General features: G+C 29.3%; 1 protein-coding gene across 2 annotated transcripts in view; it reads right to left on the bottom strand.

Moving 5' to 3' along the window:
* The window catches only part of LOC123264625 (matrix metalloproteinase-17-like), a 281,705-nt gene that overhangs the window by 152,717 nt on the left and 101,317 nt on the right, over positions 1 to 27,671 (bottom strand). For both annotated transcript variants that reach the window (XM_044728017.1, XM_044728018.1), the window contains exons 4-5: positions 5,790 to 5,891; positions 1,949 to 2,118 (exon numbers count right to left, since the gene is read on the bottom strand). In XM_044728017.1, the coding sequence (XP_044583952.1) occupies positions 1,949 to 2,118; positions 5,790 to 5,891 (272 nt within the window). The remainder of the gene's footprint in view (positions 1 to 1,948; positions 2,119 to 5,789; positions 5,892 to 27,671) is intronic.

Raw genomic sequence — 27,671 nt, 5'->3', positions numbered from 1 at the left:
TTGAAAATATAAACATATACGTTTTTAAAGATATAAGCATATATTTTATATATTTGTATATAATATACATAAATATATAAAATATATGAAATAATTGATGTGGGTACTCAAATGAAAGGTCCACGGAGAAAAAAATATCGTTAGAATAAGGATACGTATCGTTATTCTGACTATACGCCGTATTGTCATTTTTTTAGAGATATACGCTGTATAGCCAATTCAGCTATGCAAAGGATCATCAAAATGACGATCCATATCATTATTTTAGCGTTACATTTAGTTAATTCAACTATACAGATCCTTACGTTAACGAAACAGTTGCCTGTTTTGACGAAATTACATATATTTACAAGAGCTATTCTCTGTATGCTTTTAAGTAAAACAAATGAATCCTTAAATCAGAAATCCGGATTGTTATTTTAAGGAAACGTCATTTGAGGATACGTTGGATAGTCATTTTAACAATATTTTTTTTTCCGTGTCTCGATGAGTGTAATGTCAGGATGAGCTTATATCTTTAAAAATGTCAATAGTTGACTAGATAGCAATGTCAGTTCTTAATTATTGACATTTTTTAATATATAAGCTCATCCTGATGTCACACTCACCAAGAGCTTTCATTTGAGTACCCACATGCATTTTTGATATATTTTTCATATATATATATATGAAATATATGAAAAATTGATGTGGGTACTCAAATGAAAGGTCTCGATGAGTGTAATGTCAGGATGAGCTTATATCTTTAAAAATGTCAATAGTTAACAAGATAAAAGGTCATTTCTTAATGATGTGTCTAAAAGTGGAGCATTTTCGAATGCAGCCTAAAAACTTATCATGATAAATTGACTATCGATGAGAATGATATGAAACCTTGAAAAGGCGGAAATTCAAGCCAAGATCTTTGCAAAGACACTAAATTTCACTAAAAAAAAAAATCGATTTTATCATATGACTGTCCTGGAGACAAAATTTTTGTTATTCTCTTAATAATATATATTTATACTTTTTTCAATACTCGCTCTTATGTCAAACATTAGAATGTTATTATATTCTCTAAAATCGAAAAAGTTTGGTTTTTTATACTTCCTGTTTATTTTTTTTATGATTGCAATCATGATGATTTTAACTATCTCCGATGATAAAAGTTACCATCTAGATAATAAACCGTATCATCATAATTGTGGGAATTAATATATACTGATTGTACTAATTACAATCGCCGGATAGTTGCATTTATCATCTTAACTTTGCAAAAGTTAATAACCATCCTGGATAGTAGAAGCTACAAAATAGGGATGGTTACCGTTAACATAAAATTTTCTCCGTGTACTCTGACTATTCCTACGAAGATGTCTTTTCTTGTGTATTATGTATGCAGTTTAAATATCTTCTTATAAATACAAATATAAAAAAGTTTTAGATTGGCATTGTGACTCTGAGAATAAATTAAGGCTTCGTCATGGGTCATGGTAGTTAGTAAAAAGATCCCGACAGCCAGTAGAAGCCATGAAAAAAAAGAAAATAAAAGACAATAACCAGGGTGCGACATCCGTTGACGGCTCCTTAAAATGGTCCCTCTTCGTACGTCGCCCTCAATTTTATTGACTCTTATGCATATTTACCTACGAGGATTGCATACAAATCCCAATACTTCTTATAGAATTACTACGTCAAGAAAGACAATAAAAAATTTAGTCAGACTCAATATACTTATTGTCGTACATTATTTAAATTTATTGAGTGTACAAATGAGTAATTACAGGAAGAGTCGCGTGTTTTGCAGACTTCTGTTGGCAACTATCCCTGGCAAGCTACCAACAATGTCAATGGCATTTACAACAGAAGCTTCTGTTATTTATTAAAAAACTAATTTTTTAGAAAGTAGAATACTTGTCGCTTAAAGTTCAAGTTTAATCGAAATAAAAAAAGTTGTGTAGGTACTTACCTCCAGGTGAGATTCTTGTACGGCCAATGTTGACCGTGTATCGTGAACCTTTTATGTCTTGATCTCTCAAAGCGTAAGTCGGGTTTGTCTGCTAGACCGCAACGCCGGGCCTTCATCAGCTTTTGTGTCGCTTCATCTATCTCCCCAGTCACTTTTACGTTACCAAACCTCTATAAAAATTTTGTAATTATATCTCCATTACTCGTTTAAAAAGGTCATAAAAGTATCAAGTAATAATCACAGTTTTAATTTATAGAAAGTCATTGAATGTTTTATTTATCAGTTGTTGTTTATTTTTAAATTGAGATTTATCGACAATTGATCCCAATTATGCAATAATTGAAGCTACTACAGCTGGCTATTAGAATCACAGTCAAAATCGTTTACAACTGCTTCGAAAGGAACATTGGATTGTGGTCGTTATAACCGATATATATTGTATTTAATAATAAAAGATATTTTACCCGAACTAAATCTCGAAATTCTAATAAATTAAAAGTAACGTTCATTTATTAGATTACGATATATTTGAAGTTTAACTGAGCTCAAGCTACAAATGAGGTTGATAAGGTCAAAATGAGGCCAAAAGTATTATTACTGGTAAGTAAATAAAATCTATTTTGATCGCTAAGTGTAACCGATGAATTTTTCTAAAAATAATTTTTCTGCTCTTTGCTTGTAGATAATATTTTCTAACTAAAAACTATTCAAATACATTCAGTTGTTTTTTAACATTTTTTTTTAAGCATTTGTTAAGTTGATTTCATAAGAATCAAAGATTATCATCAACTTAAAATCATACAATCTTCGAGATTCGAAAATTGTAATACATAGTAAATTAACATTTCGTGAACATTACTAGAGAGGCTCTGTTTTTTTTTTTTTTTTTTTTTTTCGGAATCTTTTTTGTTTTTCTTATCCCTAAATATCTATCTATCTTTTTTGTTATGTGCTTCTTCTCTTCCCTCGCTGTTTATCAGTCGATCCCATTCTCTCTTTCTCTCTCTAATCCATTCTTTTCATTGCATTCACTCAACCTACCCTAGATCTTTATCATTCTCGGGCGCAAATATTACGTCGTTGACGAGGTTGATTTTCATGCAAATCCCGTCATCTGAAAAGTCTCTTGCGCGTGAGATCGGTTTCCAATAGAACACTCATTCGCCTGGCTCATCAAGTAGCATCAATCACTCGACCTATCATATTAACTATTATCCAATTTAATACCAGATACAATTTTATGTTATTTTTTAATTTTTGTTTCAAGATTGTAAGCTCTTTTAATACTCATATTTATACTCATACACGGAAAGAAAAATATGAAAATCGTTCCTATAATTTTAATGAAATGTTTTCCTATACCATTTTAGGAGCGATTACTTAGATTATGGGAATCTTACCCATAATTTTTGGGAAATGTTTCTATAATTATGAGAATGGTTTCTATAATTATGGGAATGGTTCCTATAATTATAGGAACGATACCTATACTTATAGCTGTCATATTATCGGCATAATTCCCATAATATATAGGAATGGTTCCCATAATATATAGGGATAGTTTCTATAATATTATAGGAATGGTATCTATAATTATAGGAATAAACGCTAGATATTATAGGAACCATTCCCATAATATCATGGGAACCATTCCCATAATATTATAGTGATGATGCCTATGATATTAAAGTAATATTTTTTCACACAACAGTACAAGAATCACTTTTCTAATCTATAGAAAAACGATAAAGTTTCTGTGACGTTGAAAATTTAATGTTATTACACTTGTAATAAAATATTTTATTGATCATTCGACTAATTTTGACCAGTTTGAAGCATTTGAAATTATTTGTAATTTCGATAATTTTACACAGAAAAAAAGGTTCACTTGAGCCAAGAAAATATTTTTCTTCCTCATTATTTTCTTGAGCGAAAAAAAAATTTTTTTTTGACACAAGAAATTTCACTTATTCCAACAAAATTAATTCTCTTGCTTTAAGGTAGTTCTTTCCCAATCTATAGTTTATACTACTGCTGTATTTTTCATTCGCAAGTGTCGCCTCTCTTACGGGCTATTACTCACTTACTTCCACGCATGACTTTCTTTGTTTACTTTACTAGTTTATCGATGATTTCTTAAAAACTATGTGGTAGGGAATTCCAGAATTTTTTAGGGTAATTATACATGTATTAATCTAAGTAATATTAGTTTTTCGTGAAATTCTTAAAATTTCTTCAATACAAAAATAATAAAACTTCGCGGTTTTCTCTCTCTTTTCCCATACCGCCGGTGTAAAAATGTCATTTTCAATTGCAATTATCTTCGGTTAGACGTGGTAAATCGTCTCCAAATTTTAACAGCATGTGCATTATGCATTTAATTACTTATATTATAAATTTGAAAGGTTTCTTGAAATTTTAATCGCAGGACCCAACTACCTTACGAAATACATATCTTGATCCAAAAAAATTTATTTAAGACAAGAAAATCTTCTTGTTTTGAGAAAATTCAGCCTCTTGCTCTAAAGAATTGTGTTCTTGATAGAAGTAAATTTTCTTGTCTTGAGAAAATTTCTCTCTTGCTCCAAAAAATTAAATATCTCGATAGAAGTAAATTTTCATTAATATTATTATTGATTAACATGTCAAATGGGAAGATCGAATAATGTTGAACCATTGTTTTTCATTCAATATGTATAATTGCACGCTAAAATAATATAAAATGGGTATCAAATATTCAAGAGAAAAATTTTCTCAAGGTGAGAAAATTTTTTTCTCAGCTGAAGAACACTTCTCACAAAAATTAAGGGAGTAAGAAAAAAATCCAAATTTTTGGGGGATTTTCAACAGGCTGTAACTTGTAGAAGAATGGTCGTACAGCAAATAAAAAAAAAAAAAGCAAATTATAGCTCTAAATGTCTAGTTTTTGGATCTGAGAAAATTTTTTTTTTTAATTTTTTTCGATCTTAAGAAAACCACTGAAAAAAAAATTTTTGAAACTTTTTAGGTTTTTTCTTTAATCTACGGACTTGGAAAAAATTTTTTTGACTTAACCTCTATATGGATCAGATAACTTGTTTATTTAGCTTCAATTTGTTTTTTTAAAGACCTCGATACGAGCATTTCTTACTGAGATATCAGTTTTTGAATGGAGAAAGATCATTTTATCTTTAATTATTAATATCTCAGCAACCAATGATTGCACAAAAAATTCAAGGATGGTTTCGAAAACTTGAATAAATTCTATACAAGAAATGACTACTGATTTTTTGAAAAAAAATTTTTTTTCAATGATAACATGAATTTTAAAAAGCAACCAAAAAAGGACTTTTCGTGGTTCTTTGGAAAATCAAGCGCCTAATCAAAAATATCGCGGAAACGACCGATGTTAAGTGTGCCTTTTACAGTTCAATATACCCACTAAAACCCTACGAAGTTTTAATATCATGGGAATCACTCCCATAATATTATAGGAACCATTCCCATAATATTATAGTGATGACCCACATACAATATAGGAACCATAACCATAATATATTGAAGCTATTCCATTATTGTATAGGAACTTTTCTAATAAACTATGGGTATGGTTCCCATAATGAGCATAGGATTGATACCTATAATGATCATTTTGTATAGGAACAACCATTCCTATAATGCTTTGGAAAGATTCCTATAAATTTCTCTCCGTGTAATATCGTACAACGCAATACATTATATAACGCAAAATTAGGTTAGGTGTGATCCACCGACTCCATGAATTTTTTTTTTTTCTGTATTTACGTATTTAATTATTATCATTAACTGTCAATTTTGAATCGTGATTTATTTATACACTGACCTGCAGCTCCTTAATGGCTTCTTTTAATTGATCATCTGTTCTTAGATTTCCGGTTTCCAAATCACTTTCAGGTAAATATCCGAATTTCATGAGATAATTATGCTGAAACAGAAAAAAAATAACTCAAAATTAAAATTTGAGCTGTGAGTTTAGTAATGTTATTATATCTAGTATTTTTAAGAATAATTTTAAAATTTGCCTAAAATTATCAGGAAGTTTTAGTGTAAGGGAACAAAAAAAAATTTTTTTAACACCTTAACGAAGAAAAGTTCACTTTTAATTCCTTATTTCAAGGCGAAAAAAGCCACACTCCTTTTTTAGTTGGGCATCAGAGTTTTGATACTAAAACGAAGATATTACCAAAAATTTGATACTCCGTTTATAACTTAATAATTACACTAGAAGTTAATTTGCGCGCGCCTGAATATAGAGTTTGCATATATTTTCATGCTTATGATATATTCGACCAATCACATTACGAATAAATTGGCTTCAATATATACTATACCTTAATTCTCATCTCAATTTTATGTTAGGACCATCCGCCTTCTGCTAAAATTTTAAGTCGATTTGTACACTGAAAAGAAAATAATTTAATCAAGAGAATGATTCTTGAACCAAGAAAATCATTTTGAAGATCATCATCGCCTTGATTTAAGTAGCAGTTCAAATTCTTGAACGGAGAAATTTTAGTTGATTCAAGATAAAGAAACTCTTCAAAATGATTTTCTTGGTTTAAGAATTTTTCTCTCGAATGAAAATAATTTTTCTTGCTTTGTATCATGATATTCTGTAATTCTCTCGTATTTTAGATTTATTACCGAATAGTATAAGCTCTCCATCTATATTTTACTGGTATAGAAAATTAATTTTCAATTTGCAATAGACTTATAATTCAATAACATCAATAGTTATAAAAGTTAAAAATAAGTATATATTAATAATTGTCGATCAATAATTATTAAAATCATAGAATACGATTTAAATTGATCAAAATTTAGTTAGTTAGACATATTGGTTAAAGCCTTGCTCTCAATAATTTGCATTATAAATTATGTCAACCCGATGAAAAAAGATTTTATCTAATCATATATAATCATGCATAATCGTCTATATATGATCAGATCCAAAAATTGGCCAGGTCTGATCATATCCAACTATATCCCGTGAAAAAATATTCTGATCAGACCTAATATAAAAATTGGCAATATCAGACTTGATCAGGGTTGATATGGCCATATCAATATGTAGACAAACCTGAAGCCTAAGTAAAAATGATAAATAAATTTATAATTACAATAAAGTTTATACAACATGCATTATAGTTGTCTGTACAACTTTATTCAAAAACAGATACACTCTGTATTAAAGTACAAAAATTCTACTCTTTTCGGAACTTAACACTTCGAAGTCAAGTATCTAGGAAAGAACAATTCTTCGGCCATGCGCCATCTATCGAAGACTTTTAATACTAGTTTCGACAGTACGGAACATGTGATTGATCCATGGTGATGTCTTCTATTTGTAACTAATTAAAATGTCAGATTTATAAATATTTCATTGATTATTTTAATTTTTTCCAAAATTCTCAAATAATTTTAATAATACATGAATAAATAACTGAAAATTACATTTCATGGTAAATTTATAAATCATAGACAAAAAATTTTTTCATTTGGCATAATAATATATTGCATGAAAATAAATAATAATATCAATTTCATATTGTATTTAAAAAATAAAAAAAATTTACTTTTTGTAAATTTCAAACCGGATAAAACACGGTAACCGATTGGTTCTACAACAATAATTTTTTTTTTTAAGTTTTTTAAATATGTAGAATAATTCGAAAAATATGTAAAATTTATTTATTTTCATTTAATTAATAAAAAAATTAATTTTTAAAATAAAAAATTCTAAAATATTTATTTTCTTAATTAAAAAAAATTTTGTGAAAAAATTGAAAAGTTTTAGAGCAACTTTGAAGATTTTATTTTAAATTCATACATTTTACCTTTTTATAATTTATACCATAAATCTGCCATGAAATATATTAAATAAAAAAAATTTTAAATATCGCGTTATAGGTGCCATAAGGGCGTATAAAAATTATACGCCCTTATAGCACCCGGGAACCATAAGGGTGCATAATAAAAATTCAATTTTTTTTTCCAAGTCCAAGAAAAATTTTTAGTTTGAAGAAAAAATTTAAGGGCGTAAAAAATAATTTTTTTTTTGGCAACCGATGTATTTTTGTATGAAACTTATAGAAATGCAAAAAAAAAAAATTTTTTTCAAACTAATAATTTTTTTGGACTTAAAAAAAACAGAATTTTTGTTATACGCCCTTATGGCATCCGAGTAGGATCCTGGGAGCCATAAGCGCGTATAAAAAACTTTTTTTTTTTTATAATTAACTTAATTATATCTGAAACGGCAAGAAATGCAAAAAATAGTATATTACACACCTAGGGAAGTAAAGTAAGAAATATCTCAGATCACATGTAATTGTTCAACAAACATGTGATCTGAGACATTTCTTACTTTTTTTCCCGTGGAGTGTATACTATTTTTTTGTCCGACGAAGGCGGAAATCGGCAACTTAGTTTAGCGCAGCGGGACGAAAGTTGCCACTTTCCACCCGGAGGGCAAAAAAAAATTTTTTCCAAACTAAAAATTTTTTTTGGACTTAGAAAAAAAAATTAAATTTTTATTATACGCCCTTATGGTTCCCGGATGCTATAAGGGCGTATAATTTTTATACGCCCTTACGGCATCTATACTGCGACATTTTCAATTTTTTTTATCTAATATATTTAATGGCAGATTTACGGTATAAATTATAAAAAGGTAAAATGTATGAATTTAAAATAAAATCTTCAATGTTGCTCTAAAACTATTCAATTAATTATGTACTTTTCAATTTTTTCACAAAATTTTTTTTAATTGAGAAATTAGTATTTTAGAATTTTTTATTTAAAAAATTAATTTTTTTATTAATTAAATGAAAATAAATAAATTTTACATATTTTTCGAACTACTTTACATTTTTAAAAAACTTAAAAAAAAAATAAAGTTGAAGAACCAATCGGTTACCGTGTTTTATCCGGTTTAAAATTTACAAAAAGTAAATTTTTTTTTTATTTTTTAAATACAATATGAAATTGATATTGTTATTCTTTTTCATGCAATATTATGCCAAATAAAAAAATCTTTTGTGTATGATTTATAAATTTATCATGAAATGTAATTTTCAGTTATTTATTCATGTATTATTAAAATTATTTGAAAATTTTGGAATTATATATAGACCTATATATTATCAGATCTGATTATATATAGACATATATAATCAGATCTGATCATATATAGACTTATATATGGGATTATAACAGCCAGGTATGATCAGATCTAATTATATATAGACTTATATATAATCAGATCTGATCATATATAGACTCATATATGATTATATATGGGGTTATAACAGACAGGTATGATTAGATCTAATTATATACAGACATATACAATCAGATCTGATCATATATAGACTTATATATGGGATTATAACAGCCAGGTATGATCAGATCTAATTATATATAGACTTATATATAATCAGATCTGATCATATATAGACTTATATATGATTATATATGGGGTTATAACAACCAGGTATGATCAGATCTAATCATGTATAGGCCTATATATAATTATATATGACGCTATATATAACCATGTATGATCATATATAATTATATATGATCATATATAATTAGACAAAAACTTTTTTCATCGGGAATCCCTGATATAATAACACTAACAAGTAATCGTCATCGCTCTCGATACAAATTATTACTGCTATAAACAATGACTAACCAAATAGTCGGAAATCACCTTACTGATTTAAACAAATGCACTAAAAACAAACAATTAATGTTATATTCTATATTAAAAATCATTTTTTTAACCTTCCGCTATGAAAGTCAATGATTTAATAAAAATATTGGAAAGTCATTCGCTTCTGCCGGATTGTTAAAAATTGAGTTCTTATTAGATCTCCACGTTATAAGGTCCTAGATGGCTATTATAACTACTCTCACGAAGATATTTTAAATTTTTATGTGTGTTCATTCCTGATGTATGGGGCATACCTAAAAGTTATATTAATTTGCCTTAGGTTTCGTGTGTACTTGAAAATTTTCAAAAAATTTTGTTTTTGAATTGTTATACCGATCACTTCCAAAATTTAATGAACTCGGAACCACAAAAAATAACATTGACTGTCACAAACTGTTTAAAAATCGGTTGATTCGTTCGGGAGATATCAAAATAGTATTTTTAACCCTAGACTGGTCAACAAACGCGACCTAACGACTTTGGTCGAGTGATGAGGGATTTGCCGCAATGCTTTTAGAGCGTACAGTGTTGCCAGTTCATACACATTTGACAGGCAGAGACTAGAGGTGTTTTCGGCAACGCCGCGGTCAAAAAACTACTTACGACTTTGGTCAAGCGATGAGGAAAGCCCCGCAAATTTTTTTAAGAAATTTTTTTTCAGCAATTTAACGTTTTCGAAGATGTTTGAAAAAATTATTAATATATTCTAAAATGTTCAAGGAACAAAGTCAAATTTTTTTGAATAATTTTAGTAAATATTGAAGATGTAATAAACAAAATATAATTGAGCGCGGCGTCACGCTCATAGGGTAACCAGTATAGGGTTAACATATCTACTAGATTTTCGAACTCGAAGATGCTCAAAATGTACAAAACTTAAGTATGAACAAATTTTTGAATGTTTTGAACTCAAACATAGCAAGGAATTCCAGGGATGGTATGCAGGGTCAATCTTTCATCAGAATTTCATTTTTATTTATTTTTTTTTCAAATAATTCCCATCATCGTCATTATCATTTTTTACTGCGTTTCTCCCCGCAGATAATTCTCATGAAATCTGATAGCAGCTATTGAACTACGAATTAGCCAAGCATGAGAGAGATGCAATTGGTTACTACCGCAAATTCATGAAACAGGAAGCATGAAGACACTGCACGATGCGCACAACGTCTAAATTTGACCAGTGAATTCCTAGAACGTTAAGCTCCCCGCATACAAGAATCTCAAGAGACAGAATAAAAAAAATCTAATGCTCTAGTTATATCAGAATGACAAAAATTTTCTGGAAACAATCCAAAAATTTCTAACAAAGGTGATCAAACTATCAACAACCTAGATTTTCTTTAAGATTATATTATATTATATTATATTATATTATATTATATTATATTATATTATATTATATTATATTATATTATATTATATTATATTATATACGCCATATCAAAGCAAATTTTAAGGGAGTTGGGAAAGAACGGATAGGGGAAAGGGGGGACCTACTCAGTGGGAATTTTTCCGTAATTGAAAAAATAATCAGACAGCCCAGACTGGGAATCGAACCCAGATCTCTCGGTTACGCGCCAAGGGCTCTACCAGTTAAGCTATCCGAGACAAGTACTGACTACTTTATTCAGTCACGTATATAAGACCCACCGAGCAAACAACGCCACTGTCCATCTTACGGTAAATAATATTTTCTTTATGATTTACCAGACAAGGAAAAGATTATGTATAAAAATAAAGAGAAATTACAAGATGAGAATAGTGAACAGCTGGTTTTTCCATTATACTAATGGGATCGTTCCGTTTCCTTGTTTACTTCCGTAAGTTTTCGTAGAAGATGACTAAGTCAGCCAGGCTGGGTGCAGGAAACGAGTTCATGGGGATCAAGTGGTCTGTCCGTAAGCTACTTGCCTTTCATCAAATTAAATCCATATGCCAACAGTCTTTTTGACGCCTTGCTATGGTAGTTAAGCATATTATGTTGATCATATTTATTTTATCTGATAACTTTAACTAGAATAAGTGTATAAATATGACTAAGGAAGAAATAACATAATCTACAACTGCAAGTACAGTCTTCTTATTCCTTCATTCTATCGTATTTGTAAACTAATTTTTTTTTTATTCAGAAACTTATAAAAACAAAAATATTTTAATATAAAAAAAAACCGAGTAATTGTTTGGACACTAAAACGATTCTTTACAGAAGGATGAATTCGATCGATTATTTTTTGAATGAACATTCTGTGTGCAATGTCGATCGTCAACCGGCAACCTGACTAGTATATCTAGTATCATGCAAATTCCTCACTCCGCTCCATTACCCATTCTACGATTGTGGAAACGAGCGTGAGCGAAAAGAATGGAACAACGAAGGTTTTACCGACGTTATTTATACCGCCCTAGAACTCGTTATCTTCACAAGCGATAGTTTACGATATTTGCATTTCGACTGTTGAGACACAAAATAGTCGCTGTGTAAAAGAAAATGGCTTACATATACACATAATTAACCGTGTATACAATGATTTGAATTTTTTTAAACGTCAAGTACAGTTGAAATCGATCACGGAGAAAAAAGTATTGCTATTATAGCGATCCAGTGGATCGTGAACGAAGTATCGTGATTAGCTCAAAACAGTATTGTCATATTCACTATACGAATACAGTTATGCTCGAAACAGTGAATACTGAATACCACGCTCAACTGTATAGTGAATATCTCAAAACGTTTTCTTACTACACAGAAAGAATGGTTCACTTGAACCAAGAAAATATTTTTCTTGCTAATTATTTTCTTGGGCGAAAAAAAAAATTTTTTTTGACACAAGAAATTTCACTTATCCCAACAAAATTAATTCTCTTGCTTCAAGAAATACGTATCTTGATCCAAGACAATTTATTTGAATCAAGAAAATTTTCTTGTCTTGAGAAAATTTTTCTCTTGCTCCAAAAAATTAAATATCTCGATAATAAATTTTCATTAATATTTTTATTGACAAACATGTCGAATGGGAAGATCAAATAATATTGAACCATTTTCTTTCATTCAATATGTATAATTGCGTGCTAAAATATTCTAAAATGGGTATCAAATATTCAAGAGAAAAATTTTCTCAAGGTGAGAAAATTTTTTTCTCAGCTGAAGTAGGTGGCGCTGCTTCCCTAGAGTATCTCAAAATCTTGATCCAATATAAAAATTTATTGTATCAAGTATTTATGATAATTTGAATTAAGAAAAATTACTTCCACCAAGAATAGAATTTCAAGAAAAATTTTTACTTCGGCCAAGACAACTTCGGTCTTCCTTCGGGCACCCGAAAATTTACTTGAGCCAAGAATTTTATTCTCCAGTCAAGAAATCTTTTTTTCTGTGTACAGCGAAACGGATCGTGATTATCACTATCCACGACGCGTTCAGCGCCACTACACATAACCAAGTCTGAAACTCACGAGTTTATTTATTTACAATTTTGGTGATGAAATAGCGATAATTGCACCAATTTATAATAACAGCGATATGGACAATTGGGTTGTTGATAAATAACTCGAGTGGAATCTTGAAAAACTCGTGTCATTTTTTGAAGGTCTAGTAAAGAAATAAATCTTCCTATGTTAACTGTGTTAATGCTGTGTCCGTGGTTATTGTATATAATTCTACTGCGTCGATAAAGAAAAACAATGAACATTATATATTGTATTAAATAAATAACATTTGTGTTTTCATAAAAGGTTTTTTTAGCATAAATAATTTGATCCCATACTACTTTACGCAAAAATATGTTATTTTTTTTATAAAGTACATGGAGTAATAAAGAAGTGAAAATTCCATTAAAAAATATTTTTCTCATGATAAAAATAATTGCGTATTTTTAATGAATATATCAATAATACAAATTTCTAGGCTAATATTTTTAAAAATAAAAAAAAAAAAAGTCATATAAAATAAATTCCAACTGCTGTCAGTCATTATTTAAACATTTTTAAACCTAACATAATTCTTGACTGTCAAATAAAGTACACAAAAATTTTAAACTAATCAAGCTATACAAGGAATTCGTATTTATGTTTATAACAATAATATACGAAAAAACTAAAAAAAAAAGTAATCTGCAATAACATATAATTAACATTTAATCAAAAACAACTAATAATCATCTATAAACCATAGCAATATATAGACATTCGATATCCGAATCCATGTGGATCGTGATAATCACGATCCACAGGATTGGACATATGCGCATTTAAAGTATAGTCATACGTGGATCGTGATCATCACTATACTGTATCATGATAATAGCAACACTTTTTTCTCCGTGATATTAGCTATTTATTCCACATGATATGTTTCTAAAACTTTGCAATAAAAATCTGGGTCGAATGTCATTGCAAACAAATTACCCTGGCGGTTTCATGCTTACGGTAAATCCGCGGTGACTCCATAGTGAAAAGATGGTCGATTCACGGTCGTTTCACGTGACGGCTATTTCACTATCTAGTTAGGGTTGTAGTACGGTGAAATCACTGTCGAAAAACAGTATATTCGTTCTATTGCGTCACTAACTACGGATAGTAGATAAATGTTGACTTATCAGCAGTTCTATGGTGAAAAGACCGTTTCTAATTCGTGGAACTTTAGCATTTCTGTTGTCAGTATGGCGTGCTTCTACTGCGGAAAAATGATTTTTTCAAAGTGAACACCTCATAAACTCATAGTGATATCACTGTGGACCTACTATAGTTCGATGATCGTTCGACCGTCAACTCACGGTAAAATAAACTTCTTTTCACGGTATATACTCGTTCGTTTTCTTCCGGACAAATGATGTAAATGCTGTTCAATTATTATTTTATAAACAGTGTAGAGTGCTGAACTCTATTGATATTTCACATTAAATTTAGTTATTTGTAGTTAATTTTCAGAATAAAAAAATTTTTTAAATAAACGCTTTAAAAAATTTCATTTACAAATTAATATTTTTTCGCTCGATTAAAAAAATAACACGTCACTTATCACGGTGATAATAAATTCAAAAGAATCCATGTATATCATCAATGCAAGGCCACAGTTTATTTCAAATAACTGTTCAGAAATATATTTAAAAAATGTCAGCGTTAAAAGCTGAAAAACATAATAACTTACAGAGTGATGAAAAAATATTTATTTTTGACACTATTCGACAGTTAATAAATTTAATAATCACATCAATATTTATATGATAAACACAAATGAAGGAAAGCTTATGAAATAAAAATTTTAATTATATGTTTTTACAGAATCAGGATATTTCAAGATACCATGAAAAACGTCCTTAATTATAATGGTATAAATATAAAAGAAAATTTCATCAACTTTTAATTAAAAAACTGCCTGCCCCTGTCTAAAAATATTCATTCAAACTCACTACCATTTAGTAGACAGTCCCATGGCTAAGCGGTACAACGCTCGTCATGCTTGCTTGAGACTGGTGAGGCGTGGGTACGAGTCCCGGTGTGAGCTGAAATTTAATTTTCAGTGAACATCAGTGCTCATAACTCACGCCGGGTTGTACAGGCTTAGTAGTGTATCAATGAGTTAGTAATTAATAAGTTAAAAAAAAATCCGTAAATACTACTTAAAATTATTATTGTCCTAAAAATACTAAATTTTTCATTTTGGAGAATTTTAGCATTTTCAAATGGGATTTTTTATGAGTAGGTTATACAAAGGCGGTCAAAGGAGCGTTATTCGACAAAGGAAGGAACGTGAAACGACGGTGAAACGACGGTGAAACGACTTTGGATTCACTCTTATTTTACTGTGTAACAACAGTGCTTTGACTGTCAAATAACTATACATTTATAAACTTTTTACTATGGTTTCACTCCATAGTTGCCATATAAAAATGTCATTTGAACCATTTTACCAAGGTCTAATAATCTGATATATACCATATTTTAACAGTAGTGAAATGAAACAAAGTCACCAATGTTTCACCGTGAAATTACTACTGTAATACTAAGTTCTCACTGTTGACCATAGAGGGAACTACCGACTTTCCATAGTATTTTCACCGTGACCACAAAACCGCCAGGGTAGAATGACTGTCAATAGCTTTCATAAATGAAAATCTATATGGAAAATCGTATGAAAAATAATTACAGTAAAAATTACTGTTAAGATTACCTGTTTAACTGTGTCCTGTTATTGTAGCGGCATACTAAATAGCGTTCATAGCATTTTTTGTTCGCGCATTTCATCAGTTGAGTTTAAAGTTTCGTTGTTTTCGTGACAATTATTCCGTTGCTGGAACTATAAGCCTAAGTCGTTAATATTATTGCATTATTCATAATACAAAACATTAGAGAGTGCTCAACAGTGGAAACAATTTTTTCGCCTCCTTTCTGCAACGATTTTTATTTTTACACTCTATTTTATGAGCCAACACAATTTATAAATCATTGTACAGAAAATTTAATGAACATTAATTCTATAATTTAAAAAAATAGATTGAGCATACACAGTAAAAAATATTGTGTATTTGCGTCAAAAACGGTGTGTTGAAAAATTGTGTGTTGATTTTTGTGTGTTAATTTGACACTTTTTTGTGTTACCTGAATTTTAACATTAAAATAGTGTTGTTTTCACGATATCAACACTTTTTGTGTGTCACTAGATAAAATGACATAAAATTAGTGCTAAGCGGGAAATATTAACACTAAATTTGTGTTGTTAGCACGTTCTTTCTTCAGTTTACGCACCAAATGCATTGTATTACCGGACAGCTATTTAACCACGCGTACGTATAAATTAAAGTGTTAAATATTGTGAAAAATAGTTTACTTAAATATATTTGATAAAAGTACCAGGTTGTTTTCAATAAAAAAAAGTAAATTTGATATTCATTAAAGTAAGTAAAAGTTTACTGTATTTATAATCATATAAAATGATCAACTAACCTCACTTTCCTATAATAAATTTACTAAATAAAATATTATTTAACCCTTCAGCACTCTCGCTATGAGATTTTCTCTCACGCTCATCAATAACTCAAATTTTCTTTCAAATTTCAAATGGAATGACTATATGATTTTTTTTCTATTTGCCAAAAAATTAATATTATTTCAGACTGCAATATTATTATTTTAATTGTTCTATACTATAAAAAAATAAAATAAATTTTATTAACTCTGTGAGATATTTTCTCATCGCAATAGTAAAGTAGGGGGGTCAGAATTTAAAAAATCGGGTCTGATAGGTACAGCGGAGGTTTCCGTAATAGTGCATTTATGTTTGGATGTATTATTATTAATTATTATTTTTAAATAAGTCAATTTTTTTTGTTTTAAAAAATTTATCTTGTTTGAGATTTTTTAAATTAAAGGGGCTATAAGCATGCGTGCGCTCCCACAAAAGGCGTGAGTTTTTCTCATCGCGCGAGTAATGATAGTAAATCATTTTGCGAGAGTTCTGAAGGGTTAACGATAAAATTTATAATAGTTATTAAAAATGACAGACTTTGAACAATTTCTCTGTTAATTTAACAAATTCATAAAAAAAAATATCAAAAAATTTATTGATTTTATGTTTTTCTTTTGCATTTTTATTTTATATTTTCTGACACTAGTTTTATTTTTTATAAAGATGACTGATAGTTCACAACGAAATATTATGTTTATGTTTTGGTTACGCTACTGAACAAACATGTCAGACATTTGTCATCAATGTTTTAGATTTACCATACATTAAAAGCTGGGAATCGCACGAATTGGATGCCGAAAATTCTGTGATGATTACTAATTATTGTTATTAATTTATAAAAAATAAATTAAGCATTAAGTAAGTTTAAGATGAGTAAATCATATATTTAAGTTGAAGACTATTGGTACTTGACTCAAATTTAAAGAAATGAAATAAACTAATTTTCTTAATAACCATGAAAAATTTATTTATTTTTAAATAATTCCCTAACCTTTATATTCAAACTCAAATAATAAGTAAGTTAACACTTATTTTGTGTAAAATCAACACAATTTTAGTGTTAGATACAGTTGACACAAAATTACTGTTAATTTTGACACAATATTTGTGTTAAAAATTCAACACTATTTTTTGTGTTGAAAATTAACACTAAAATTGTGTTGACGGATTCTAACACTAGGATTGTGTTGATTTTACACAAAATTTTTTACTGTGTAATAGAAACGAGAAAATCATCAAAATGAATCGAAACTTTTTCTCGTCAACTTTATGAAACACCATAAACAGTGTGTAGCTTAAAAACACGATAACTTGAGGAAATAATCCACTAATTAAGTAGCATTTTTTGCATTTTTTTGCATATATATTTGTTCTGTCCCTAAAGAATTTGATATCTCGAATGGCTACCTAACTCCTTGTCGATTTATTATAATTAATGTTGACAAAAACGCGCCATTCGGCCACACCTGACATAGAAAGGTAGATTTCTTGGATTAATATTGAGAAAATATGTTATTTAAAGAAGAAATAATATTATTGCAGAGTTAATCGCAATTTATTTTATAAACGTAATCATCCTGATTATGTATAAGAGTGATTTGAATATGAAGGCTAAAATAGATTTGTTAAAAATTTTCAGTCATAAAAAAATTGAAATTATCAATAAAAGTGGACGAACAATATTAGCGTAAATTTATGATAGTTATGTATACATTCAAATAAATTTAGGTAATAGATTTGAGCTATCTTTCATGGCTGAAAAGTTATTTCGATAAAATTGAATTATAACACAATTTTCTTAAAATTGCGACATAAGACCGGCTACAATAGCTAGATATATAAAGAAATCTATCTGAAAAGGTCATTCGGCATTCGAAATGGAATGAGATTTCTTAAAGATAAATTTTTTGAATTTTCGTTCTATGAACTTTAAACTCGATTGGAGGATTAAAAATATTAAGGGTAACATTCCCATAATTACTCTAAAAATTTTCTATAGTTATGGTTATGAGTGTTATTCCTATAAGCCATAGCATAGTGGTATAGGAATAAATTTCATAAAATTATGAGTAAAGTTTTTATATTTTTCTTTTTATATCTAGGTCATTCCATGTCAAATCGACCAATATTTGGAATCGACCCCTTTCGATTTGGATGAATTTTGGTCAGAAGTTTTCTTTTATCATAAAACGAAGTTCTGCCAAAGGAAAAAAAATAAAAAAATTTTTTTCAAAAGATATGCAAATTCAAAATTTCGCGATTTTTCCAGTTTTTCAATTTTATTTTTGCAATATCTCGAATGCTATTATAGATACAGGAATGATCTTTCGTTTGTTTGAAAGGGGACACTTAGGGCTATTGAAAAAAAAAATATTTTGGAAAAAAATTCTGAAAAATGCCAAATTTTGAATTTTTTAAAATCGTCAAAAATGAAGAGCGCCATTTAAATTTTGGCTTAATTTTTTTTGTATAATACCTTGTACTGATCTTAAAAGATCCTGAAATTTTTGGAAAGGTGTTTTTTTTTTCAAATATATGAATTTTTGAATTTCAAAAAAAAATTTTTTTTTGTTTTTTGCAACTTCTATATAAGATAAAGTTATGCAGATACATAATATTGTAATTTTGAGTATTTAAAAATCAAATGCACGACATGAAAATATTAAATTGTAACGGGAGTAATTTATTCTTAAAAAAAAAAAAAAAAAAAAAATTAAATAAATAAATAAATTTATTTATTTATTTATTAAACAAGTGAAAAGATAAAAATTTATAAAGCAGCAAATTTATTCTAAGTTCGTACATTAGTTCGGCAGTCTGCCGTGAGGGCACGCACAGTCGCGCTCCGCGCTCGCGTGTACAGCGGAATTATTCGCTGATATAAACGATTTTGTGCAGCGGTAAAATCTTCCAAAGATCTGAGTTGAAAAACGAAAGCGTTCTCAGATTATACCTGACACAAGAGCTTTAGCTCTTTTATTTGGTGTAATTCACAGATTCAGAGGAAGTCGTTCAAGGAGAAGCTGTCCAAGGGTGTCTAGTCAACTGTATCTACGGAAGGCAGTTCACGGATCACAGTCAACGACTTTCAAGGAGAAGCTGTCCAAGGGTGTCTAGTCAACGGCATCTACAGGAGGCAGTTCACGGATCACAGGCCACAATTTTCAAGGAGAAGCTGTCCAAGAAGCTGTCCAAGAAGCTGTCAGACATTAATAACAACGAAGTGGTTCTGGTGTTATAAAACCGATATTCCTCTACTCACTATCATATCCCGAATCCTGATAATCTGACGAGCTATTAGCACTAGTGAGTAAGGCGTAGTAATTAAGAAAACATAGAATTACTAACGTTACAAAATAATAAATTAAATTTTAACTTTTTTTTTATTTTTTAGGCATAATCTTGCATCCTTAAAATAAGTCATCCTTAACGCATAATAGAATTTGTTAATAGTCCTTTTTTTACTTCATTTGAAGTTGTCGACGCCACTTGTCGTCTTATTAACATGGGAATAATTTGTAATTAGAGATTGAGAACTATTAATGTGCAGAAATTCGTAAGTAAATAAGTATTCGAAAAAACGAAAAAATAGTATATTACACACCTAGGGAAGTAAAGTAAGAAATGTCTCAGGTCACATGTAATTGTTGGCCGAGGCGCAGCCGAGGTCAACAAACATGTGATCTGAGGCTTTCTTATTTACTTCCCGTGGAGTGTATACTATTTTTTTGCTCGACGAAGGCAGAAAGGGGCAACTTCGTTTAGCGCAGTAGGCCGAAAGTTAACGCTTTCTGCCCGTCGAGCAAAAAAATTAATATTCTCATGAAATTATTTCTAATTTTTATAGAAAATTAATATCTGTTTGAGTTATTTGAGGTTAAAAACTGTAATTGAAGTGAAGAAACGGACAAAATATATCATGCATTAAAAAAATAAAAAATTATATCATGCGTTAAGCCTGACTTTAAGATTATGTCTAAAAAGAAAAAAAAGTTAAAACTAATTTATTATTTAATATTTTCACGTCGTGCATTTGATTTTTAAGTACTCAAAATTACAATATTATGTATCTACATAACTTTACCTTATATAGAAGTTGCAAAAAAAAAAAAAAATTTTTTTTGGAGATTCAAAAATTTTTTTTTGAAATTCAAAAATTCATATTTTTGAAAAAAAAACACCTTTCCAAAAATTTCAGGATCTTTTAAGATCAGTACAAGGTATCATACAAAAAAAATTGAGCCAAAATTTTAGTGGCGCTCTTCATTTTTGACGATTTTCAAAAATTCAAAATTTGACAAATTTGGCATTTTTCAGAATTTTTTTCCAAAATATTTTTTTTTCAATAGCCCTAAGTGTCCCCTTTCAAACAAGCGAAAGACCATTCCTGTATCTATAATAGCATTCGAGATATTGCAAAAACAAAATTGAAAAACCGGAAAAATCGCAAAATTTGGAATTTGCATATCTTTTGGAAAAAATTTTTTTTATTTTTTTTTCTTTGGCAGAACTTCATTTTATGATAAAAGAAAACTTCTGACCAAAATTTATCCAAATCGAAAGGGGTCGATTCCAACTATTGGTAGATTTGACATGGAATGACCCATCTAGATTATTAAGAGAATAAGCAAAATTTTGTGGTCAGTGTATTTATATGATAAAGTGGGGTTTTATGGTTAAATTTGGTATCGTTGGAAATGTTTTGACCTGAAGTTGTGCCTTTTCAAGGGTTCGTTTGTTTTTGAGTGATAGTTTATTAATTACGTTAAGGTTAAGGAGTAGCTCTGAATAGATTCGAATTTCACGATGACCGTAATTTGTTTATTTATTTATTTTGTTTTGTACATTTGAATGTGGCGATAGGTAAAAAATTGTTTTATATAATCAAAAGACTGAGAAAAATTTTGTAACGGGTACATCTTTATCGTAAATTGAGTTTTATATTTTATCAACGATAGTCATTTATGATTTAAATAATTGAAAGAGTAAGGAAAATTTTGTGACGAGCGTATTATTATTATTTTTAAAGCAATTTTTGTAGTTAAATTTGATATCATCAGAAAGGTCTTGACAAGAATTTATGTCTTTTTACGATTTTATATATTTTCTAATTCATAATCCGTAAATCTCGGCAGTCACATAGTGACTGTGGGTTGCTAGTAACACTTATTGTCCATTACTTATTAGGTTCTTAACTTCTCACTAAAAAAATTGTAAACTTTTTAAAAATTCGTAAAGTTACCCAGTAATAGTTATTTGCGTAACAAGTATTCTGAGCCATTTATAACATGTCAGTCGCAATGTTTTTTGTACGAATCGGAGGTGAACATTGCACAAGGAATAGCAAATCTGACAACCAGAAGTTCTTAATGCTAAATTAAATAGAAAAGTCCAATGAACTGAGACGCATGTGAACACTTGATGGGTATTCTCGTAAATGAGCAACGTAACTCTCTTCATGTCATCATCTGGCAATCTTCAAGCTTAGTGAAATAAAATTTTGAGTACTAAAAATTTTTAAATAAAAAAACATAAAATATCTTCATGATTTTTTCCACTGAAAGAAATTTTCTTTAGAAATTACCGTTAAATTCACGGTAATTGTGGGACGAATGGTACGACCTAATCATTTGTCGGTTAGTGAGATAATTTTTAACTTTCTTTCAAAAAATTTTACCGTAGTCTACTGTAAATTTTATTAGGTTTTCGGTAAATTTTATGAAGTCTATAACACAAAATAAATGAATTTTTTTGTAATTTTTATTCCAAAAATAGTAATAAATAAAAAGGCCGCATTATGTCCCACGATTACAGTGAATTTAACGGTAATTTTTAAAGAAAATTTTTTTCAGTGTAATATTCTGCAGAGTCGGATGTATTTGTAGGAATCAATAAATGCCGAAAAAATTTTATTTAATCTTGAATACAGAAAAAAACTATCAATATTAGAGTTGGCAAACAGCCGAAAACCCTAGCTTTGTGATTCTATACTCCATAAAGTTTACTTTATCATGCATAATAGTGAACTCTCCATACAAATAGATCTAATAAAGATATCTTATAAATGAGCTAAATGTTGTCGGTACGAGAACATCAATGAGTTACAGTTAAATCTTGGTTGACAGCTTTTCAATTATATTACTTGTCAAGAGTTTAATGCAAACTAAAATTTTAACGAAAACTAATTTAATCAAACCCTTCATAATTTATGAAAGTCTTACAAAAAAATTAGGAAAACAGTAGACCCTGAAGGCCATCCCTGTAACTTCCCGCTAATTCCACATCTAGGTGCTTAAAATTGGACTTATGACGTTTTTGAGCTCTTCAAGCTCAAAAATATAATTTATGTGTTATTTTGAGCTCTCTGAGCTCAAAAGTCTGATAGAAGTTTAATAAAACACTATTTTTTGAATTTTCAAACCGCAATAACTTTTGAATGAATCAGCCGATTTGCTCGTGGCTTACAGCATTCAACGCAGTTTTTTGAGCTCTTTAAAGAATCTTATAGCGCGAACTAGTCAGACTCAAAATTTCATAGAAATTCTGAAAAAAACATTTTTTTCAATTTTTTTCGACAACGATATCTAACGAACGAATCAACCGATTTTGATGTTCTTGAAGAAGATCAACGTGGTTTTTTAAGTTCTTATAGTTATATTGAAGCCGGTCAAAATCGGTTGACTCGTTCGTGAGTTATCGTTGAATCTATTAAAGCTGCGTTCCATTGAAAGAAAAAGGGCAAATGACAGAAACTAGAAGGAAGGAAAAATAACACCTTAGCCACCGGAAGAAATAGCAGTAGCTAGATCCTCCCCTCACGAAGTAATGCCTGACGGCGGTTTCCATGAGGGATTAGAGGAAAGAAGAAAAGGGGTTTAGGGTTTAGTGGGTAGGGGCGTTAGCGTCGAGTTTTAGTATGACGCTGCGTCGAGTCGCCACATATCCAGGCCGAACAGCTATGCTTGGAATCCGTAAAAGGGATTCCCCCCCCTAAGTTAAAAAAAAAAAAAAAAACACACACACACACATACAGACAGACATAGTGACAACCTCGCGGGAGTAGTCAGGGAAGCTTCCTATAACCTTCAAACGTCGAGATCTGATAAAAACTCGATTTTTGCAAAATGGGGTAAAACCAATAACTTCTCGATTTTAGAATCGCGAGAAGTTAAAAAACTTCTCGCGAGAAGTTAAAAAATTGTTTTTCCTTAGTTTTTTTTGAAATTTCTCGAAATATATTGGTCCGAATCGGTTCAAATTCTCAGGAAATCTGAGTTTGAGGGAACTCTTCGGAACGCCGTTTGGTAAACGCACAGTTCCGTTGGATTATTACAAGCCAATGTATTCAATAAATTTTCATAAATTGGTTGAGTTTCCATAATCCAATCAGTATTTCTCGCAAATTTTGGAAAATTACATCCTAAATAAGAAAATGGAATCGTAGTTGTGAGTGCCATCTGCATCGTATAAACTCAATTTTTTAACGAGCAGTTTGAAATTTTAAATATTTAACAGAAAATTATTTTACTATCCCGAATAATCGTATAACACTTAGCGGATATAACGTTTAATTTAATTGTGATTGACCAAAAAATATGCACATCGTGAATACCATATATTTTGTGTAAAAAACTCTGATCTTTCAGAAAAAAAAGTCAAATTGGATGTACCTTGTATCGCACACCAAGAAAAATCAATTTTTCCACTTTAATTGGATTTTAAAGGGTTTTCTGATGTGTTTATGATAAAATGGATATTTTCATTCAAAAGCTGAGAATTTTTTTCCACAAGATAAGATTTTTCGTGGATTTTAATAAAAAAGTTTTCCTCATCAGAAAAATTAATAAAAAAGTTAAAAAAAATTTTTTTTTCAAAATTTCAATAAATCATAACTCTAAAACTGCTGCATATTAAGGGCTGAAACTTGCAGGGAATTTATTTCTTATTATAGAGAACACCTCCATAAATTTTAAACATAATACGCGAGGGTCGCTCCGTAAAAATGTTCTTATTTGGTGGAATGACACATATATTATATAATATATAAATTTTATATATCACTCTCTCTATAGAGCAGTTATAATTGAATATAAATTATAAAGGTGCAGAATTTTTAATTATCTGCAATTGTTAAGTTCTTTTTCAAAACACATTGAAAACAAAATGATATTTTTATAATATATTACTATATATTATATTATATATTATTATTATATATTATTCTTATAATATATATTTATAATATATCCAATTTAAACGTCTCAGCTTCACCTCGGACGTCAAAGTTATACCCGTTTTCGCAAATTCGCGCCACAAACCTTAGGCTCATATCGCAACATCGATGTTGTCAGAAAAATCGCCCCTTTGCGGCCTTATGATGTAAATTGCTATTCTTTCCCAAACCGAAAGCTAATAACAATCCAACAACTTGAAACTTTCAGCTTCAATTTTATTTTTACATTTTATTTACAATCGTTTCTCTTTTTCAGCGATTAACTAGACTAAGTAAGTCACTACAATAATAACATTTATATCTTATATAAGAGTAAATGTGGCAATGAAAAAATAAAGTTATGTTTTATCAGGTAACGGTCTCTTATTTATCAAAACAAAATTTCTTAGGTCATAATTTCTCAGTAATAAATTATTAGTTAAAAATTTATCAACATCATAATTAATTTTTGCTAAAATTAATCCTACCATAATTGATCCGACAAAAATTTTTCATGCAAAAATTAACAGCAAGGTCCGGGGTGAAGTCCCGATGGGGGTTGGGGGGGGGGGGGCGAAACCAAAATTAATCCTACAATAATTTTATTTATTTATTTATTTATTTATTTTACTTCTGACAATAGTTCTATAGAGGTGGGTTACACCTGTGCATAGAGACCAGAAGGAATACAAAAAGTTATACAATGTTTTACATAAAGTTATAGAAGGCATGTTCTATTGTACAAAGTATCAAGTATTAAACACATGCATAGTAACTTAAAATCTAAATTACTACAGTAGGACTGGATTTTATCCATATCCCTAACTTTTTACGCAAGATTTTTTTAGAAACACTTAACAGCTTCATATCATTAGGTAGAAAATTGAAATATTTTATTGCTACATAACAGGCATTCTTAGTACTTAATTTCTTATTTATTTTCGGGAGAGGGAGTTGTTTAGTTCGAGTATTTAAAGGTCTTTCAACATACTGATTTTTACAAAGTTCAAAATAATTGGTTAAAGCACTGACAACAAAATTTTCTTTGAGTTTTAGCGGGGCAGTTAGTTGATTATTAATGAATATTATGTCTATTAATTTATTTTGTACATTAACAAGATATTTAACGGAGTTTTCATATGCTCCACCCCAAGCAATTATTCCATAATTAATTAAGCTATCAAACAACCCATAATATATTGTTTTCAATACAATAGGTTGTATACAATGTTTCAACTTATAGTACAAATACAAGAAAAATTTAATTTTTTTTGCCAGTTCATTAGTATGAATGTTCCATTTCATGTTCTTATCAAAGATTATTCCAAGATATTTACAGCTATCTACTCTATTAATCTCTTTATTGCTTATAAATAGTTTGTATTTGTAAGGAACACTATCAATGTAACTACCAAAAGTAATATAATTTGTCTTATCTATATTCAGGGAAAGTTGATTACCCTTAAGCCAACAATCTATTTTATGCAACCATTCAGTTAAGAGTAAATTAGTATCATCCCAGCTATTACCACTACATAATATAGCTGTGTCATCCGCATAAGAAACAATATTATTACTTGGAATTACATTAAAAATATCATCAATATACGGTATGAATAGTAAAGGGCCAAGAATGGTGCCTTGCGGTACACCAACCCTGACAACTTTATATTCACTAGTATATTTATCAACCTTTACACATTGTTGTCTGTCAGTAAGGTAATTTTTAAGTAGTTGATGAGGTAGGCCTCTTATACCTTTTCTCCACAGTTTATCTAGAAGCAGCTTGTGGTTGACAGTGTCAAATGCTTTTGCAAGATCTAAGAAGGCTAGTACCATAGGTCTGTTGGAATCAATATTATTATAGATAAAATTAGATGTAAAAGCCAGAGCATCATTTGAGCCCTTGTTCTTCGTAAAACCAAATTGATTATCGGATATTAAATTATATTCAGAGCAAAAGTTATACAGCCTGGTGTAAATTAATTTTTCAAATATTTTAGCAAGATTGGAGATAAGCGATATTGGTCTATAATTCGTAGTTAAATGTTTACTCCCAGATTTAAAGATAGGGATAATATCAGCTTTTTTTAGTGCAGACGGCCAAGTGGCCTTGCTAATGCATTCATTAAATATAAATTCAAGTGGACAACAAATTTCATTGACTATTGACTTTAAAACTCTACTACCGATGTCATCCACACCCCCTGCTTTGTCTTTCATGTTCAAGATAATTTTTCTAATTTCATTCGAGTCAATAGGTACAAGAAAGAGGCTATCGCAGTTAAGTTTAACAAATTTTTCTATATCTATAGGTTCAGTATTAATTTTTTTTGCTAGATCCACTCCAATATTGCTAAAAAAATCTACAAAATTATTAGCAATATTCTTACTATCATTTATAATTATGTTATCACTAACTAGATAGTCAATATTATTAGAAGACTTAGCATTTTTACCTAACTTATTATTCACAAATTGACACATTTTTCTACTACTATTTATGTACTTATTAACCCTTTCTCTTTCATATTTAGCTTTGGCTGATTTAATCACTTTGTTTAGAGTTTTACAATAATTATTATATTCTAGTTTTAGAGTAATATTATTTCTATCTAATTTCCATATGTTATATAGAGATTCTTTGGTTTTGCAAGATTTAATAATTCCCTTGGTAATCCAATTACTTCTTGGTTTATTATCACGACTAGATTTTTTAACAACAACACTAGAGTCTTTAATAAACGATTTAATTGTCACTATGAGAGTATCAAAAAACTCATCAGGATCTAAAATATACATAAAC

This window comes from Cotesia glomerata, linkage group LG5, assembly GCF_020080835.1.
Source record: "Cotesia glomerata isolate CgM1 linkage group LG5, MPM_Cglom_v2.3, whole genome shotgun sequence".
In the NCBI taxonomy this organism is placed as follows: Eukaryota; Metazoa; Arthropoda; class Insecta; order Hymenoptera; family Braconidae; genus Cotesia; species Cotesia glomerata.
The sequence above is the reverse complement of the archived record's forward strand: the minus strand, read 5'-3'. Positions and strand labels throughout refer to the sequence as shown.